The sequence below is a fragment of the Pelodiscus sinensis genome, chromosome 5 (assembly GCF_052426305.1).
Source record: "Pelodiscus sinensis isolate ZL-2025 chromosome 5, ASM5242630v1, whole genome shotgun sequence".
NCBI lineage: Eukaryota > Metazoa > Chordata > Testudines > Trionychidae > Pelodiscus > Pelodiscus sinensis.
The window spans coordinates 91,087,510-91,105,487 of record NC_143056.1 but is presented as its reverse complement, the minus strand read 5'-3'; the positions used below and the strand labels follow the sequence as shown (position 1 = coordinate 91,105,487).

Genomic DNA, 17,978 nt, shown 5'->3' with positions numbered 1-17,978 from the left:
AGGTCATGGGATAGGAGAGGTTTTAGCATGGAATAGTTTGGAAATGTGACCCTGATTTAAATGTTGACAATTTGGGCTGGAATAACAAGCATTGGGTCTCCTCGGACTAGATCCATCAGTTGTGCTCTGAGGCAGGCTACTCTTCTTATTGCCTATCTCAACAGAATTATCTGAATGCTAAATTATTCTGAGAACTTGAGAACTGCGAAAAGAACTTTAAAATGTTGGCTAAAAAAAAAGCAAAACAGATGGCAATGAGTAAAGGCAGGGGTTAAAGATTAAGACCCAAACCAGTTACATTTTAAAGCTGAGGACAGGGTGTAGAAACAAGCCTCATATAGAATACAGCTCACCTCCTTCCATTTAATTTCATCCTGAAAGTTAACAACTATTTTAACATGCCTGCCTCCTTCCTTCCGGGCACAGCCATCACCAGTGTCATCCAATAGCATGTCTGTGAATTGCAAACATCAACAGCCTCTTAGTTTTACAACAACAATGAAGAGCATTATACTAATATTTTTGTTACACAGCTTACTCCTTATGTGCATTGAAGTAAAATGTGAGACTACTGTTATTGACGTTCCTGCCAAATCTGTAGATATTTCTTAAAAAGGGAAAATTACCCATGTCAGTTACCCCATATTTTCCTTTCTATAAAATATCATGTTGGCAAATGTACACAATTAAATGTCTCTGAACATGAATCCGTGTAGCTGAGGTCATAATTGGAAAGCTGGGATGTCTTTTACAGTACGCTCACCAAGGCTGGTAGACTCTGTGAGGTTCAGGCTATGCTGAGAGAGACCCATGGACTGTCTTGGTGAGGATGAAATGGAAACCTGTGATTGAGCCCTGCTACAGCTGCCGTGGTTTTCAGACTTCAACCGATCATTTTCTGCTTTTAACTTCTCAATCTCGCTCTTGAAAAAAGAAAAGTCAGGAGACAGGAGGCACATTCATTACCTCAATTCATTTGTAAGTGGAAGTAAACATTTCAAAAATCCAACTAATGTATGTAAAGAATACACCCCAGAAGTTTAATAAGATGCAATTTTCAAAATCCCTTTGAAAAACCTGCGTACTAAGAAATCTAGGGGCACACACATTTTGCAGAGCTTATGACCCAGTGCATGCACAAACTCCCTGTGCTCATCTATTCAAGAGGTGGGGAACCTTTTGTAGGTGGAGGGCCACAGACTCACAGAAAAATCAATCAGGGGCACACAAGTGAGAAGCAAAGAAAACAAAACAAAAACCCAACCGCACACCCCCAAAAAACCCCTCACTGACCTGGTGTCCAAGTGAGGAGGAGGAACAAAACCCCTTCACAGATGTGGCCCCCAACTGAGAAGCAGGGGAAAAAACCCACTTCCCTCACTCCCTTTAAGCTACAGCCTGAGGAGGAGGTGGGGAAAAACCTAGGCTGAGGGCTTCTAGGACTGGGAACTTGGAACTAGTGGATTTTTGGTGCCCTCTAGGCACTGGGGTATGTTCAAAAATGAGGGGTTCAGTGTTCAGGAGGAGGCTGCTGTGGAGCAGGTTGGGGATGAAGCATCTGGGTGGGAAGTAGGGTGTGTGGGGGGGTGCAGGGTCTGGGAAGGAGGGAGAGTGCAGGGTCTTGGAGGCAGGTAGGGTGCAGGAGCAGAGTGGAGGTGTGGGATTGGGTGGCAGGGAGAGAGGATGCAGGAGTGGTGTGCAGGGGCTGGGTGGGAGGGGGCAGGGTATGGAGATGCCTACCTGGTGCAGGTGTTTTTGCATCAGCTTTCCCTGCAGGCAATGCCCTCCGCTGCTTCCAGTGACAGAAGCGAGGGAGGAGGGTGCTCTTCAGAGCACAGAAATGCTTCTTTCCCCACCAGGCACAGCCCGTGGGTCAAATACACCCCAGTTTGCCTTGATCAGGTCCACAAGGCTCAGGGCTCCCCCACCACAGTGGGGAGTCAGTGCTGGTGCTCCAGCTACAGTCCCACTCACATGGCTGGCCCACCAGTGCTGGGTTGCCTCGCTGTGTGTGTGCGGGGAAATCCACAAGCTATAGCTATACCACCTCTGCTTTATTCCTTCCCATAAGCTCCTTGTATGAGGGATGGCACACATCTGTATTTCTGGGATTTCCTGCTCTTTCCTCTCTGCCAAGGATTGTGTGTATTCCCCATTTCTCTTCCTCTCATTCCTAAGCTCCTCTTTCTCTCCCCTTTAGGGAGAGGTTCTGTGTGTGTCCCAATTCCCCCTTCCACCTGTACCAGGATCCTTCAGTCTTCCCCTCCCAGGGGTTTTTGTACCCCCTTTCCCTCTATTCTCCCAGAGGCTGGGGGCTTTGTGTGCACCCCTATTCCCTCCCATGCATTTCTCCTTCTATTCCCCATTTCTCCTTAGCCCTAGTTCATCAAGCTTGCAAAGGCCTCACACTCAACTTGAAAATACTGTTCCTTACTTCCCTCCTTTTGAATTTTCAATGTTCCACAAAATCAACAGGATTGTGGCCACTGATGCTTAAAATATTCCCTGAAATGTTTGAAATGATTGGATGGAGCATCCAAACATTAGTGTATTACATACAGACAGAAAGAGAAATGCCACTGAGTTAAGTGTAAGGCTTTGTCCAGTTTGCCAACAAAAATCCTTTACATTCTGATAAAAGTTTCCCAGAGCAGACTACAAGGCACTTCACTGTCCCCACTGAAATGCAGTCACCTCTGGGTGGAGCTTGGCAATTGTCTAAACGACCATTTGTGGTGGATGAAGTCAGTTCTCTAAAAAAGAACCTTACAAGTCTGAATGTGTAATGCCAGAGGAGCGCAGGGAAGCCAAATGCATTTAAACAAGTTGGAATTTGTCAAGACACCAGCATTAACCATTTCTATATGTGCGAGAAGTGCAATGAGACTTCCAGTGGTCAGGAGGCAGCAGAGGATCCTGATTTTGCACATCCGTTGACATTATGTAGTGTGGAGTTAGACTGTGATAGGACTTAACACATAAAAACAAATTTTTTGTTTGTTTGCGTTCCATTCCTACCTGCATCCTGTTCATAGCCTCCCGAAGCTGGTCTAGCTGGTGGGCAGAGCTAAGGGCCTCCAGACGAATATCAGTTAGTTTCATCTCTTTGTCTCTTAGCTCATTGCGTAACTGCATGACTGTTTCAGCTTCACTGTCAGTACATTCAGAAATTCTGAGAAAGGTTGTAAGACAGTCAGTTAAGCAGAGGGTTTGGGAGCTGTACTTTCAAATGCTTTTCTAGTAATAAATCAAAAACAATTTTCCCTCATTCAGCAAGATGTGCTTGATGGACAGAACTCAGGTGCTGCTTACAGCGCCAATGATTAAATAAAGTTCACCATAGAAGCTTTTTGCCCTATTTTCTCAGTTCTCAAAAAAAAAAAAAAGATATAAAATTTCCTGCAAAATATTGCCCCATTTTCTCTATAGTTATGACTGATTTATTATTCCCTGAGATTTTTCCATCTAACTATCAAATATTAAAGTTAAACCTCCTCAGATGTTGCACTTTTCTCCAATTCTTGAATACTGATTGAATTAAAATCCTTGCAAATTCTGCTTATTTTCCCTGCAATTATCAAATACGGATATAAAAAAACCCACTCAAATGTTACCTCTTGATCATATATCAACGATGCTATACAACAAGGGTGGCCAATAATTCTTGATGGGGAGCCACTCCAAGAATTTGGAAACTGGTCGAGGGCCATGATATTAATGTAGGAGGTGCGGGGTCTCGGATGGAGGTTAGGTGCAGAAGGGATCTTAGGGTAAGGGAGGGAATTTGGGTGAAGAAGGCAGCTGTGACCTTGGACACTGGACTGGGGTGCAGTGGGTTGGATTGTGACCTAGAGCAGGGAATTGGGGTACAAGAGGGGGTACAGGGGTTTGGGTTGTGAGCTAGGGCAGGAGGGAACTGTGATCTGGGGCAAGGGACTGGGGTGCTGGATCTGGGAGGGGGTATGGGTGCAGGAGGGGAGCAGAGGATTTGGGTATGTGGAGTAGGAGGGAGGGTTAAGTAAGGGAGGGGCTGGGGTGCCAGATGCAGGCTCTGGCCAGGAGACTTACCAGCCATCAGCCCATTCCTGAATCAGCCTCCCAGCTTGCCCCACTCCTGCACAGACTACAGCTATGTGCTCTTTGAATAACTACGAGCCCCTTGTGCTTTGTGACTGCCTGTTATTGAAACTGTTTCTGGCCAAAAACTGGCCAATGGGATTGTGCTGGGGGTGGGAGCAGCTCCTAAAGCTTCTTCCCCCTCCAAGCTCAGTTTTTAAAGTGAAACTGCCCCGCAGCCGTGTTTCTGAGCAGTGTGCAGGTGGGACGAAGCAAGCGGGGAGCCTGCTTGTGGCTCCCCGCAGCATCCATGGGCTGGATCCGGTGGCTTGGCAGGCCGCATCTGGTCCGCGGGCCATATTTTGCCCAGGCCTGCTATACAATCTCCCAAGCTTTTCCATTTTCTTCTGATTTGTGACAATGGATCTCATATTTGTACCCCTTTCCCTTTAATTAATGAACGCTCATATACGATTTCAGATTTTACATTTTCTCATGTAATTACTAAATACTGATTAGAAACAATCCTCTCCCCATATATTTTAATTGCTACTTCCCTCTCCTTTTTTTGGAGGGAAGATGGTGCTCTAAATTATTCTTCACTGGAGATACCATGGGAGTTAAATTTCCACCCCCCTTTGCCCCAATCACGCCTAGATTCATCCAGCCCAGTATCTTTTGACCTTTATGTGGATGAACTGGAGAGGGTTCACAATAATGGTTACCGGGTTAAAAAACATGCCTTATAGTAAGAGACTCAAAAGGCTGAATCTATTTAGCTTAACAAAGAGGTTAAGAGAGTGGTTTGATTACAATTTATAAGCATGCACACAGTGAATAAATATTTTATAATGGACACTTCACTCTGGCAGAGAAATGTATCACACAGTCCAATGGCTAGAAGCTGCAGCTAGACAAAGTCAGACTGGAAATATGACATACTTTTTTAACAGTGAAAGTAATTAACTACTGGAATAATTTACTAAGTGCCATGATGGAGTGTACATCACTGACAATTTTAAAATCAAGACGGGATTTTTTTTAAAAGCTTTGTTCTAGGAATTACTTTGCAGAAGTTCTATGGCCTGTGTTACACAGGAGGCAAGACTAGATGATCTAGTGGTCCCTCTGGTGTTGGAATCTATGACTCTGTAAACCCATGACTCTGAAACATCACTCTACCTGCACAGGAATTACACTTTGAGGGTATTAAGATTAGGGCATGAAACTAAATTCTGGCGATGACCTATCTGTGGACATTAGTATTTCTTTCAAAGTAATCATCATGCATGAAGTCTTTTAAACACAAAAAATCTAAATGCATTAAAGACGTACAGAGAGGAGAAGCAGTCACTTGGAGATTGACGAGTTAACAGAAAGATTAAAAGCTCAACAGGTGTGCACAGCTGGGTTTCCCTGAATGATTCCGGAGGAACCCTATAGCTATACAGACATGATACATTCCTGTTTGCTTTAAGCTACTCATGCTTAAAAGTTTACTTTTATGGTTTATTTGTTCTGTTCCCCCAAAACTCTGGGTGAACAGCTTTTCAGCACATACACGTAGCACTATGAACCCACATTTTCTGGAAGATCATCATGTTGACTATTCGTTCTGCTAACCTCTTCCTTTTGCCCAGCCCGAGCCTGCTACCTGGTGTAAAGCGATTAAGCAGACTGAAACTACTGTTTAGATGCACGAGTTCATACAATGGATGATCAGCACCAGAGCTGTATGCTTTGTGGGAGGTTTCAGTTTAAAAGGTCTCTGCCTAATCCCTAAGTAAATGAGCAAAGCTTTCCTTCCCATCAGAAATCAAATAAACCAAAACATGTACTGGTGCCTTGCCTGAAGCCCTCCTCACAGATGAAGTATTTGACCTTTTCTCAGTTCATATCTAGCCTGTTTGGTCTCCAGATACTTGTCAAGACTAGCCATATTCACAGCACATTTTGATTGAAGACAGATATAATGGAAAACATACGAATTTCAACATTAAAAGCTGTCTTTAAGCTTTGACTATTCCACAGTATAATGGGCTGTGATTGCTTGCAAGTGATGATGTAATTGAGAGGTAGAAGAAACATGACCTTAAAATGTGGTGGGAGATTGTTTCATGCCATCAACATCTTATCGCCATTGTTCTCTTGAATCAGACTTTCTTACACAGAACCAAATGATGGGAAACTTCAAGTATGGATACTATTCAAATGTATATGATCTGAAATCAATCTGAAAGTCTCATGAGACAGGATTTCTTACAATACTTAAATGCTTCCTGATTTCAGCTAGGTCAGGAATACTCTATTTCTACTAATCCAAATCAAAGTGAAGAAGTTACTGATACACTGTAATGATAAAACAGCTTTACAAGGTTCTCATTCACAAAACACCTCTATGAGGCCTTGTCTACACTTGAGTGGAAGGTCGACTTAAGATACACAACTCCAGCTACATTAATTAGGTAGCTAGAGTCGACGGGTCTTAAATCGCTGTCCACACAGCAGGAGATTGATGAAAGCAAATGCTCTCATCGACTTCCCTTACTCCTTATAAGGAGCAGGGGTACCAGTGCTGACAGGGGTGCCCTCTGAGTTCGAATTGGCAGGTCTTCACTAGTCCCGCTAAATCAAACCCTAAAAGATCGACTGTGGCAACATTGATCTTCTGTGTAGAGTAGACATGGCCTGAGGGAGGCACCATTAAAGCTCATTTTACAAATTGTCAGGCTGAAGCATAGAGAGTTGATGTGGTTTTCCCAAGGACACATAGTAAGTCAAATGATAAAGGTGGAGAATTAGCCTCTTGGCCTAAATGTTTGAAAAAATGCTTATTTGTTACCTGAACTATTTCAAACACTTTGAAAATAAACTCTTCTCTGAAGCTTACAGCAACACGTTGTCTTTATTATTAATAGAAAATACAAAAGCCCAAATGTCTACCTGTGTTGGAACAGCTGACAGCATGAGGGGATGTTTCAATTAGTTCTGCTGTCCTGAACCACTTTAGTGGCAATTACTTTCCTTACACAGTGAAAATATTGAGTTATTCAATAGAAAGGAGTTAACGTCTTTTGGCTTCACAGGGTACAGTAAAACTCCGATGGTCCGGCATCTGATGGTCCGGCACTCCTGATGGTCCGGCACCATCAGGAACCTGGAAGTGCTCCGGGCAGCCAGACCATTGGAGCTGCTCTGCCTCTAGGTTCCCCGATTCAGCCGCTGCTTAAAACTGAACAGCGGCTGAATCGGGGACGCCTAGGGTAGAGCAGCTGGGGCACTGCCGGGCTGGTCCCATAGCGCTGCCCCTCAGGGCAGCGCCCCAGCTGTCCCCGATTCAGACGCTGCTGAAACTGACCAGCGGCTGACTCCAGGAAGCCCGAGGCAGAGCTGCTCTGCCCCAGCTTCCTGGAATCAGCCCCTGATCAGTTTCAGCAGCGGCTCACTTGGGGACACCTGGGACAGAGCAGCTGGGGTGCTGCCGGGTTGGTTTCGCAGCACCAAGGGTTGGCGCTACCAGACCAACCCGGCAGCCCCCCAGCTACTCTGCCCCAGGCATCTGGACTCCAGGAAGCCTGGGGCAGAGCAACTCTGCCTTAGGCTTCCTGGAGTCAGCCGCTGATCAGTATCAGCAGCAGCTGACTTGGGGACGCCTGGGGCAGAGCAGCTGGGGTGCTGCCGGGTTGGTCCAGTAGTGCCGCTACTTGGCACTGTGGGACCAACCCGGCAGCCCCCCAGCTGCTCTGCTGCAAGCGTCCTGATTCAGCCGCTGCTGAAACTGACCAGCAGTGGCTGAATCAGGGACGCCTGGGGCAGAGCCAGACTATCGGAAGGGGGGGCTATGAGGGGTCTGGTGTGGCATCCCCCCCACCCCACCCCAGACCCCTCATAGACCCCCCTTCCGATAGTCCGGCAAATCTGATAATCCGGCACCCCCTAGGTCCTAAAGGTGCCTGATTATCGGAAGTTTACTGTATTATGCTTAAGATGCTGGAAGAGAATGTATTAGTTCTATTCCCAGCTCTGCTACATATTTCCTGTTACTCCCTTGGCAAGTTTCCTAACCTATTTGTGTTCCTGCTGTAAAATAACAACAACAATAATAATTCCTTTCTTCTACCTTTGGTCTGTCTACTTAGATGAAAACTTCAAGGTAGACAATAAGTGAAATCCTGACTCCATTGAAATCAGTGAGAAAACACTGAGTTCAGGATTTTACCAAGAACTGTGTTTTACTTATGTGTATGTATACATGGCAAAATGGGACTCCCATTTCAGTTTGGGGTAATATCACTATATTACATATAACACTCCTCATTCGATTAGCTTATCCAGACCCATTTATCTGCCAATGCAGGACTGCTCCTTACCATACATTTCCTAGCAATGCATTTCTAAATTGCTCATTTTAAGATTTAAAAATATAAATATTCCACTTACAGAGAATTAGAATGAGAAGCTCTCAGCAATGGGGTAGAAACAGTTGAGCCATTGTGTGGTAGCTTTGGTGATGAAGGTAAAGAAGAATCAGTCATCTCCTCAATATCTGAATGAGAAGATGCTGACTTAGGGGATTTCTTTTTACCAAATGCTTGCTTGAAGGAGCTTCGTAACTGAAACAACACAATCATAACAGCAGAGACATCATAAAGAATGCATCTAAGCAATAAATTAACCCACAAAATAAAAACTCTAGCATGCAACTCTTTCCAACAAAATGACAACAAATACTTCACAGTTTTTTTGGGGGGAAATGATTAATCTTACAATTATATGAGATTAATAAGGAAATCTAGAATAAACTCTTGAAAGGCTGGATATTGATGTTTTTAGAGTATCTCCCTCACAAGAAATACTGAATTCCATTCAACACAAGAAACTTTGCAACAATAGTTTCAGCACAAGAAACTACTGCAACTTGCAGTTATAAAGCAACATGGCTCAGACAAGATTATTGATGCTGACAGGGTTAGTTATATAAAAAAATGGATGGGTTAGCTTTGTATTTTATAGTTTAAAGTAGGTCTTCCTTACCTCATTGACCTGCCAGAGGAAGCGCAAGCAAAAGGGAAGGGGGAAGGAAAAAAGACAAGTTTTAACAGAGAAAGCCAGTGACGGGGAAAGCTTTGGATTTCTCAGACAAACGTGACCAATAAACAACAAACACACCACAAATAATTTTAAAAAGCAATCAGGTGTATATGGCACTATATAGTCTCTAAAAAGGAGGCCTTCAGATACATGATCATTTCACATCATATGAGGTACAGCACACAGATCTGAATCTCTATACTTTCTAACTCTTATTCTCTCCATGGCTAGTACTCTCTCTGAGTTGCTGAGGCACTGGTACACTGTGTCTTCTTTCAAGGGGTAAATACTTCATCAGGTTACAATTTTCAGCCTTCTCTACCCTTCTGCCACTAAGAAGTCCTTTCAGTAGGAATCCCACCTACAAAATCACTAAAATATCAACCATGATTATTGCTAAACTGGTAACTCACGTGTTTTATAAGGAATAATATACTTTAAATTGCAAAATTTTCCAAGAACAACGTGTCTCGGAAGAACTTTTATTTTAGCCTGAAGGTAATATTTCACAAAGTAATTAGACATTCTGAGTTTAGAAAAGATCTCACAAATAAGTGAAATCAACACACTATTCATCTATTCACCCCAACTTCAGTAAAACCCTATACATTCATCTTTTTCACAATAAATTAACATCCTCTAATTCACTCTAAGGACAGTGGCATGACAAATGAGATACATAGCTTGGTGCTAGGAGGAAAACTTCTAGACCTTGGAAAGATAAAATAACTAATAAAGTCTGAAAATATATGGTGATGTGTTAAGATCATGGCTAATATTTACAGATCATATAAGATTAATCTAACTGATGTGAAAAGGACTCATTAACTGTTTACAAGGAGGAAAGAAGCCAAAGTCCACCTTGCCAGTAGAGTGCCCCAACAAGTAACACATAAGACAGTACTGTGAGCATTTGAAGAAGCCACTATGTTCATTCAACCCAAGGTTTTGGAAGATGGGGGAGGGGAGAGAAAGTGTTATGATTAAAATATTGAAGTGAACCATTGGGATAGAAAAGATTCATTAAAATGAGATTCTGTTCAAGTAAAATGTTGCACTCTCATGGTACAAAGAGAGTGTCATACACAATTATAACAGAATTACTGATATTTTTACAACAAATGTTCACAAGAGCAAACTATTACATTTTATAGCAGCATATTTATAATTTCAGTGTGCTAAGGATCCAGGAAGATTTATGTTGAGTGGGAACAAGGATGTGGAGTGCTTTACTGACTACATTACAGGAACTAAGTATTTTAGTCCAAACTAAAATAAAGCGAATGTTACTACAGCAGCAAAGGTCTAATTAAAAATGGAGTTAATACTGTGTACCTTTCCTCCAGTGTACGGTACCTTGTATAGAATACATGATGAGCAAAGAAAGAGAAGTGGGAAGTGAAAGATGATTATTCTGAAACCTTTGGAAGAAACTTTTATCACAAGAGAACTTTAAAAACTGATTTGATTTAAAAATTCCCTGGTAGCATTCAGAACATAGGCCATGGTAAAAGTCAATGAATGGTCTATGCACTGAGAAGAGGAAAGCAATAAAGAGCTAAGAGGCTTAGTCTTCCTTTACTGTGAATGTTTCTTTTAATATATGTACTTGGAGTTTTCTCTAATGTTTTACATTAATAGTCTACACAATGTATGTTTCTTAGCCAAGATTAGTCTTTGATACTGTAACTTCAGGTTTTATGACTGGCCTTTTGGCTAGTGAAGATAATTTTTCTTCCTATGCAGAAGGCCAGCACAAGCATATGCATCAGTCTTTAAAATAGGGCGTAAGTGTGTTTTAAGTGGTGCAAAGTCCTTGTGCTGACACGATGCACAAGGGTTAATTTTGCTCTAGATGTTCGTGGGACCATTTTATATTCATTTCACACAATCTCCTGAAATACACTCACCCAGTTTTTCCTCTTCTTTTTCTTTGAATCACTCTCTATGTTGCTTCCCACACTGGAGTGACTGGTAGCACTGTTGATACTAGAGACACTGTCTGAAGAGTGTTGCCTTCTGATCCGCAGGTCAGTAGGTTGGGCAGTCCCAGTACCTGAACATTAGGAGAGATATAGTGAAATTTACTCAAGATATTTCAAATATCTCCACTGGTCACTACAAACGTGTTTTAGGAATTAACCACATTTAGAATCACTTGCACAAAATGGTGCATTGAATGGTTCACAGCAGCATTCCTTGTTCTCATGGCACAATTAATATCTCACATATGAGCCTGCAAACCTTTCCTCATGCAGATGGTTCTAATTTAAATCAGTGAGACTAGTTATATGGGGATCAGACCCTTGCTTTGCCCTGGACATTAAAAAAATATATTTAACAAAGAATCAGGCGATTGCTTCAAGATTTCTCAGTATCCACAACTCTCAAAAGGGTGGATTCTGTTCTTCTATTGTGCTGCTGTGTAGAGATGAGATTCTGAAATGCTTACATTGAATTTGAGTAACATATCAACTGCAACTGCAGGCAGCAAAGGTTTTTTTTCAGTGCTTAGTAGACAGTAAATGAGAGGTGTGACAATAGTTTACATTTAAATAAAAGGTACCCATGAAAATCATAGGACTTTTTATCAAAGCAGGAGCAAATATAGTTGATGATATATACAAAGCCAGTCTCTGGCAAGGTAGATTACATCAGCTGTTACCAAGGGGACTAATGTCTCCGGAGTGCCATACAGCTGTTAAAAGTAGAGTCTGCCTCTTTACCCTTGCAGGTGAGCTCAGGTGTGTTAATTACTCCATTAATGGCAGCTTGGGCAGCAGCATTTTGCCTTTTCAGAAGTTCGATGGTTTTCCTTAACTCATTCAGTTCTGAATCCTGGAATGAAAAAGAAACCGATGTCTATAAATTTTGATTCCATATAACTGTTCCCAAGCAGCCTCCTTTAAATCAGGATTTAAGTGTCTGGTGAATGCTTTGAGGAGCTTAAGAAACATGCTGAGGCTTGGTGCGTGGTGTATACTACACTATTATTAACTGGACCTTTAAAAGCACGCTATGTGGAAAAATGATTGTGTATTAAAGTAGCACTAAAACTGATGATTGCACAGTGTTTAGTAATTTTTTATAACATTTTTACTGGATGTATGAAAGTATGTGTTGGGAAGAAGACAAACTGTAATAAAATGGAATAACTAGCACTTCTTATGTTCAGAGCAACATATAATCATTATCTAATCAATCCTTACATCTCCCCTGTAAGGTAAGCAAGCAATTTTACAGGTTTGGAAACCAAGGCAGAAAGGGCATCATTGTCTCAGTGTTGAAAATAATACTCCAGAATGATCAAGGTTCCCATCCTTGTGCTATTATCCCATCAATCACATACACATTTTTATTTTAAAATACAAATGAAAGGTTTAGTTTCTTTCCTAAGAACGTAAGAATGGACATAAAGGCTCAGACCAATGGTCCATCTAGCCCATTATTCTGCCTTTACACAGTGACCAGTTCCAGATGCTTCTGAGTAAGGATGTAAAATTCTGTTTAATCAGTTAACCAGTTAAACATTATGTTTAATGGGATAACCACTTAAACAAGGGCAGGTGGAGGGTAGGGAGGCGGGCTGGAGAGCCCCTTACCCTGGCCTGGCCTGGAGCTGCACCCTGCCCATACCAAATCGGGGGCTGCTCCAGTCCAGCTGGGCCATCAGTTAACTGGTAACTGGAAAGCATCACCCAGTGAGGGTGATGCTTGCCAGTTAGCCATTGACATACCTACTTCTGAGGGAATGAACGGAACAGGGCAACTTACCACATCTGTAGGACAGGTTTCATTAAAACCACCACTGATGTGAATTATTTTTTAGAAATCACTTGGTCTTCCCCTGCCTTTGGGGTGTGTGCATCTACACATATGCATACTGAATAAATGTTTCTCAAACTTGCCTTTTGCTCTGCTGTCATAGTCAGACTCTGTAGTCTAATGGTCATGTTTCCAAGGCTCTGTTCAAACGCTGCTACAAGGTGAGCCTGAAAATAAAGTGACAATGTCAAATGAAAACTGTTCTCTCCACCAAATAAAACAGGTTAGTAGACCTGAGAGAAGAAGACTGAAGGGGGACCTGATAAAAATCTTCAAAGTATATTAAAGGCTGTTATTAAGAACAATGGTGAGCAATTTAGGAAAAAGTCTCAATCTAAGAATAGTTAGATACTGGAATAATCTTCCAAGGAAGGTAATGGAACCCCTGTCAATGGAGGATTTTAAGGACAATTTAGACAAACACCTGTCAGGGATGGGTAACACATGATTCTGCCTCAGCACAAGGCAGATGATCTGTCAAGGTCACTTGCTGGCCTGCATTTCTATGATTCCATGTCATGTTAGTTTCTCATAAATATTAAATGCACAGATACAATATGCTTTTGAAAGGGGGAAGGCAATGACTAAGTTTGCTGGCAAATGCTAGTGACTGCAGTTAGAACTGTTGCTGGCTTCTTCTTGACATGCCATTATCTTTAAAAAATTGTTAAAATGTAATTAGAGTTTGAATACTTTATATATTATCAACCCAGGAAATAATTATCTAATTATATTACATATATAATTTAATCAGCATGATAACCAATCTCTTTTAATAACAAAAGAAATCCTGCATGATAATATTATGTGTGATGACTGTAATATATTAGAATATAAATACTATATACTGAGAAGAATGCATTTTCAAAAGTTGAAGTATAGGGGTTGCAGGGGTAGAGAGGAGAAAGGTGCTTACAGTAAATCTAAGCTGCTTTATTTAGTGGGGAATATATCTGCAACGTGTACATTCAACATTCTCATCCTATCTATCTCAGTAGATTATGAAAGGAGAATTTTTGTCTCTTTGTCCAGATGTTATCTGGAGTTGGGAGCCGTAATTACTGAAGACTTATTCTATAAGAGATACTTGTCTAGTCTCATTGCTTGAAGCTAAATGAAGACAAATATTTCTGTTACACACTTCTACCCAGGAGTCTTCACAACAATGACTGATGGTACCTAATCCACCTTGTTATAAATGGCAGTAGTTAAATCCCACAGGATGGAGTTTCCATCTTAAAACAGTTTTCATTCTAACCTGAACTGTATTTGATAAATATCAGCATTTAGCCCATGCAAAGCAAAACCCTGATATCTCAACACTTTGCTCATTGTTCACTTTTCAGGACCTATTTCTCTTAATAACCCAACATTTTCTTTTTAAATAGCCCTTCCTTGCTAGACTAGGCATTATTTTTGAGCTTCTGATTCAAATTTCCCAGAACTAAGGTGGTGTTCACATCTGGATTGTTTTATTAAAGTCATTAAAGTGACAGGGGCCAGAGTAATGAAGTTTGGAATTTTAGATGTTTGTCTGAATGGCCCCAAAGTTCTCATTTGACCCTTTTGCTGATCTTTTTTTGTTGAAAAAACAAAACACCAGTGAGCAGTAGGAACTGAATGTGTCATCTATAACACACTAAACATCCTTACAATCTGCAGAGGAAAAACAATCACATTTAATACATAGTTTCTGTCCAGAAGAGAGAGATTGGAATACAGTAGTAAGAATTAACTTAATTATAAAAAAGAATAATTTTTTCAGTGCAATGCCAGAATAAGTAGGGTATGAATTTAAAAAGGATTAAGTATTCCCAATATATTTCATCTGTGTATGGTTCTACCTTGGAATAAGAATGTCTTATTTCAAATTATTTTACTTTACTTAGATTAAGATAATTTCGAATAAAACACACTTATTCTAGAATAAGTGTGTTCACACATGGATTTAATCCTAAATATATACATCTGTAGACAAACCTTTAATATACAAAATACTTGACCATCTTGTGCCACAGTAATAGATGATAAAAATAAACTAATGATATTTTATACTCACTGTGGAAGTACAAATTGTGTGTGAGTGCATAATTAAATCTGTCCATTACAGAAAAGGTTACTCTCTCATCTACGTATATACAGAATGGTAAAATCTTTCATGTAGCAATTCCAGACTTGTTCTCCGTCAGCACATATTTGACTTATCCCAAATAACTGTTCTCACACTCACAATGAAAACAAACATGGATGGTACAATAATGTGAGGATATATCTGGCTGTTACTCCCCTCAGGCCCTATGAAAATAAACAGAGCTGACACTTGTGAGAAAAATGGCTGAAAATAAAACAAGTTAAATACCCACTACATGTGTTGGAAAACCAAAATGTTTATTTTAAAAACACTGGATTGAATAATTTCTTTGGGGAAGGCAGAAGGGAAGCTATTTTTTCAATAACAATGAGGAATATCATTTAAAATGATTGAGAAAGTAAACAAAAATTATGGTGAATGGGACTGAATGGATCAAGGGATATATAAATGGATACAGAGCCTTTCAATTTTCAGTTGCCCTTTTGAACCCACTTAAAGTTGTTCACAAGTTGTTATTATCTGGTAATTGTTTAGTGGCACATCAGGGTTCCCAACCCTCCAGAACTGTCCTACAATCTTCAGGAATTAGAGGTTAATCTTTAATTAAAGATTATGTCATAGGACAAAACCTTCAGGAATATGTCTAACCAAAACTGGCAACTCTATCAGCGGGTTAAAGGAAATAGGGTGGTGAGCCTGGGTCACTTTTTAGTGAAAACAAACCCATTCCACAAAATTGTCACTACAGCAGTGCAAAAGGAAAAGGAAAAAAGAAAATAGTAAAAGTTTCTAATTTTATAAAAATCACATTTTATAAAAAACTTAACATGGATAGTCTGTATAGACAATGGCTTTATAAGTACCAGACAGAAATATTTCGGGGCTAGAAGTTTCTGTTTCTGTTGCAGGATGCTGAATGGCTTCTTAGTATAGACAAAGGAGGAAGGTAATTGCTGCCCTGGAGAGAAACTTTCTTCTCTACAATTTGAAGAGGTTACTCTTCCAAATCAGCAGGCAGAGCAGGCTCCTTGAGTGCAAAATGGAGCTGCAGTTTAATTTGTTATAAGGAACAGAAGCTGGGGTAATTCAAGAATAGTCTGTCAGCAAAAAACCAAACTTAAGAAAATTCTGTAAAAGAATCAATCTGAATTTAAGAAAGCAAAGCCAACTTTTCTGTAGACACAGTGAAAGATGAGTTTAAAAAGATATTAGCTACAAATGAGGGCATTTGAATGTAGTCAGGTATTTGCATCTGCAGAGCAAACTTAACTTTCATTTTGGGGTTTGTTTTGGGGTTTTTTTTTTTGCTCCTGGCATGCAGCAAAGAGCTAAATGTAGCCTTTTCTTTCCTTAACCTGTTTGCTAAGTATTTAGTTGTCTCCCCTTTCTATTTTTTAAGTTTTTTGAAGTAGTATGATGCTAGATTAGATTACATCATCTATGGCCAACACACTGACCTACATTAGCTCTAGTTTAATTTTTCACTTAGTCAAACCCATTTCACATGTCCGGTCATTTGCTATTACTGCCCATTCAATAGCTAATAGCCAGGATTTCCTCTTTGGTAACTGAGTTCTCGTATCTACCCTGTCCCATGATCCTAGAATATGGATATGACATGGTCACTATTCATTTTTAACTTATTAACATTGGAATCATTTATTTCTGCAGTTAATTTTTGGGTTTTGTTAACTAGAATTTCAGGCACCTGTGATTACACGAAGTTGTCTCAATGGGGATTAAAATCCCAATGTATCCTTGGTTTTCAATCCTTTGTTCCAAACAGCATGCAAAGATAAGCTATGTCTAGACAAGAGGCTTCTTTAAGAAGAAGCTTTTCCAGAAGAGATCTTCCAGAAAAACATCTTCTGAAAGAGAGCGTCTACACAGCAAAAGTGCATCAAAAAAGTGATCTGCTTTCTCGAAAGATAACATCCATATTGATTGGATACTATCTCACATTTAAGTTGTGATTACTATGGACGGAGTGGCCACAAGGGCACCTGTGCTTTTTCCTGAATGCCTCTTCCCTATCCACACGCGCCTTTTTCCGCAAGAGCTCTTTCGGAAAAAGGCTTCTTCCTTGTACAAAGAGGTTTACCGCAGCCGGAAAAACCACTGCATTCTTTCGACTTTCTGTCGAAAGAACGAAAATGCAGTGTGGATATAACTGTGTTTTTTTCCAGAAAAACATTCGTTTTCCCAGAAAAACTCTGCAGCGTAGACATACTCATAGTTATGCCCTTTCATGGCAGTGAATATTCCTCAAAGCAAACAAGTGAAAACAGAGCATACTCTGATTTAAATCAGATTTATTATGCTTCTTAGCTCTTGACTCAAACTTATTAGCAGGGTCCCTTTTGTGTGTCAGTTTTGCCTATCTTTGCCATCAACCCACAATGTTGCATGGTTTGTATACTATAGGAAAACATAATTCATTTAAATTAGGCTTCCCATTTTTCATCTGCACCCCTGGTAATTATTATGTGCCTCTTATGGCCTCTTTAACATGTGTGTGAATGCAAGCCCTATTTTTATGAGGAGGACTGAGTCTTCCAAGAATTTCTTTCGGTATTAACCAAAACTATGCACCTACGACGGAAACAGTCAAATCAGAATAATTGTATTTAATGATATTTTTAAAAAAAACTATTGATCACTAGGATAGAAAATTTGTTTCCTGAATGATTCAACATAAGAACAGCCATACTGGGTCAGACCAAAGGTCTATCTAGCCCAGTATTCTGTCTGCCAACAGTGGCCAATGCCAAATGCCCCATAGGGAGGGAACATAACAGGTGATCCTCACATGAGCCCTCTCCTGTCACCCATTTCTAGACAAACAGAGGCTAGGGACACCATTCCTACCCATCCATTGATGGACCTAACCTCCATGAATTTATCTAGATCTTTT

General features: G+C 40.6%; 1 protein-coding gene across 10 annotated transcripts in view; it reads right to left on the bottom strand.

Moving 5' to 3' along the window:
* NAV2 (neuron navigator 2) overlaps positions 1–17,978 on the bottom strand; it is a 689,797-nt gene that overhangs the window by 20,252 nt on the left and 651,567 nt on the right. For all 10 annotated transcript variants that reach the window (XM_075927729.2, XM_075927722.2, XM_075927724.2 and 7 more), the window contains 7 exons: positions 13,056–13,139; positions 11,874–11,985; positions 11,058–11,203; positions 8,497–8,669; positions 3,019–3,172; positions 764–923; positions 354–454 (listed from right to left, as the gene is read on the bottom strand). In XM_075927729.2, coding sequence (XP_075783844.1) covers positions 354–454; positions 764–923; positions 3,019–3,172; positions 8,497–8,669; positions 11,058–11,203; positions 11,874–11,985; positions 13,056–13,139 — 930 coding nt within the window. The remainder of the gene's footprint in view (positions 1–353; positions 455–763; positions 924–3,018; positions 3,173–8,496; positions 8,670–11,057; positions 11,204–11,873; positions 11,986–13,055; positions 13,140–17,978) is intronic.